Source organism: Habropoda laboriosa, unplaced genomic scaffold (assembly GCF_001263275.1).
Source record: "Habropoda laboriosa isolate 0110345459 unplaced genomic scaffold, ASM126327v1 scaffold61, whole genome shotgun sequence".
NCBI classification, from domain to species: domain Eukaryota; kingdom Metazoa; phylum Arthropoda; class Insecta; order Hymenoptera; family Apidae; genus Habropoda; species Habropoda laboriosa.
In genome coordinates, this window is record NW_017100203.1 from 546,066 (window position 1) to 547,093 (window position 1,028).

General features: G+C 33.2%; 1 protein-coding gene across 2 annotated transcripts in view; it reads left to right on the forward strand.

The window, feature by feature from the left end:
- LOC108570548 (sorting nexin-24-like) overlaps positions 1-1,028 on the forward strand; it is a 3,790-nt gene extending 2,762 nt beyond the window's left edge. For both annotated transcript variants that reach the window (XM_017932422.1, XM_017932423.1), the window contains one exon: positions 434-1,028. In XM_017932422.1, coding sequence (XP_017787911.1) covers positions 434-599 — 166 coding nt within the window. In that variant the 3' untranslated portion in view covers positions 600-1,028. The remainder of the gene's footprint in view (positions 1-433) is intronic.

Below are 1,028 nucleotides of genomic sequence, written 5' to 3' on the forward strand. Positions count from 1 at the left end.
GTTTTTAATATTTTATATAAACAATAAAGATATTTTAATTTTTACATTATTTTTCTGTGCACTCGAATTATACGGGATTTTAATATTTTTGCGGTTACAAATAAAAATGTACTACTTCGTTATAAAGTTCTAATGGAAAAGTAATGAAAACAGAACTTCTTGTGATATTTTCATTTTTCTTATCATTTAATAACTGTTGCATATCTGTCTTGCGTTTACATACCTTACATAGCTATTTTCTTTGTTTTCTTACGTAAGGAGCAATTTTCAGACAAATTGTCTGTCGAATCTTATACATATAGTAATTTATTTTAATTCAGACCGTTTATCGTTGTTATTTCCTCGTAAATTCAAATTTTATTTTACTCGAATTTTTTTTTCAATTTTTTTTCATTTTCAGTCTAAAATTGAACGTCAATACGTTCTGTTTCAGCACGTACAAAAATACGGAGGAGCCTCAGCACATTCATTCCAGTACTCTCGGCCATCAACCTGTGTTAACATTTCAATGTGATCCACATGTGCAATCGAGCGCCATGTCGAACAGTCTTCCGGATATTGTGATCAATGGAGTACTTTTGGGTATATACACGTCATGAGCAGCTCACACCCAATTACACCCAACGATATTTTTCACGAACAGCATCAAACGAACTACGTTTCATAAAAAAGAAAAACAAACTTCCTCGTTGTATAATTCACATGTATTTTCTCGTCCCACTTTAATTGTGGGAGTACGTTGTTATAGTGGGAGTATCTTTGTGGGTGTACGTCGACGAATGTATGCGTAGAAAGAAGTAGGTGGTACCGTTTCATGTACATATATTCTAACGTCACGTTGTCAGAGTACGCGACAATGCGTCATATCTTTTCGGAAATTTGATTAATCAAGAAGGAGAAAAATCGAGTTCACGTGTAACTCGATCAAGTTTCAAACGATTAAACTATAACTCCACTTAGAGGATTTAAAAAGGTAACAGTTACACGAGAATCTATGTAACCCCATGACATGCCAGAAAAAAAAATAT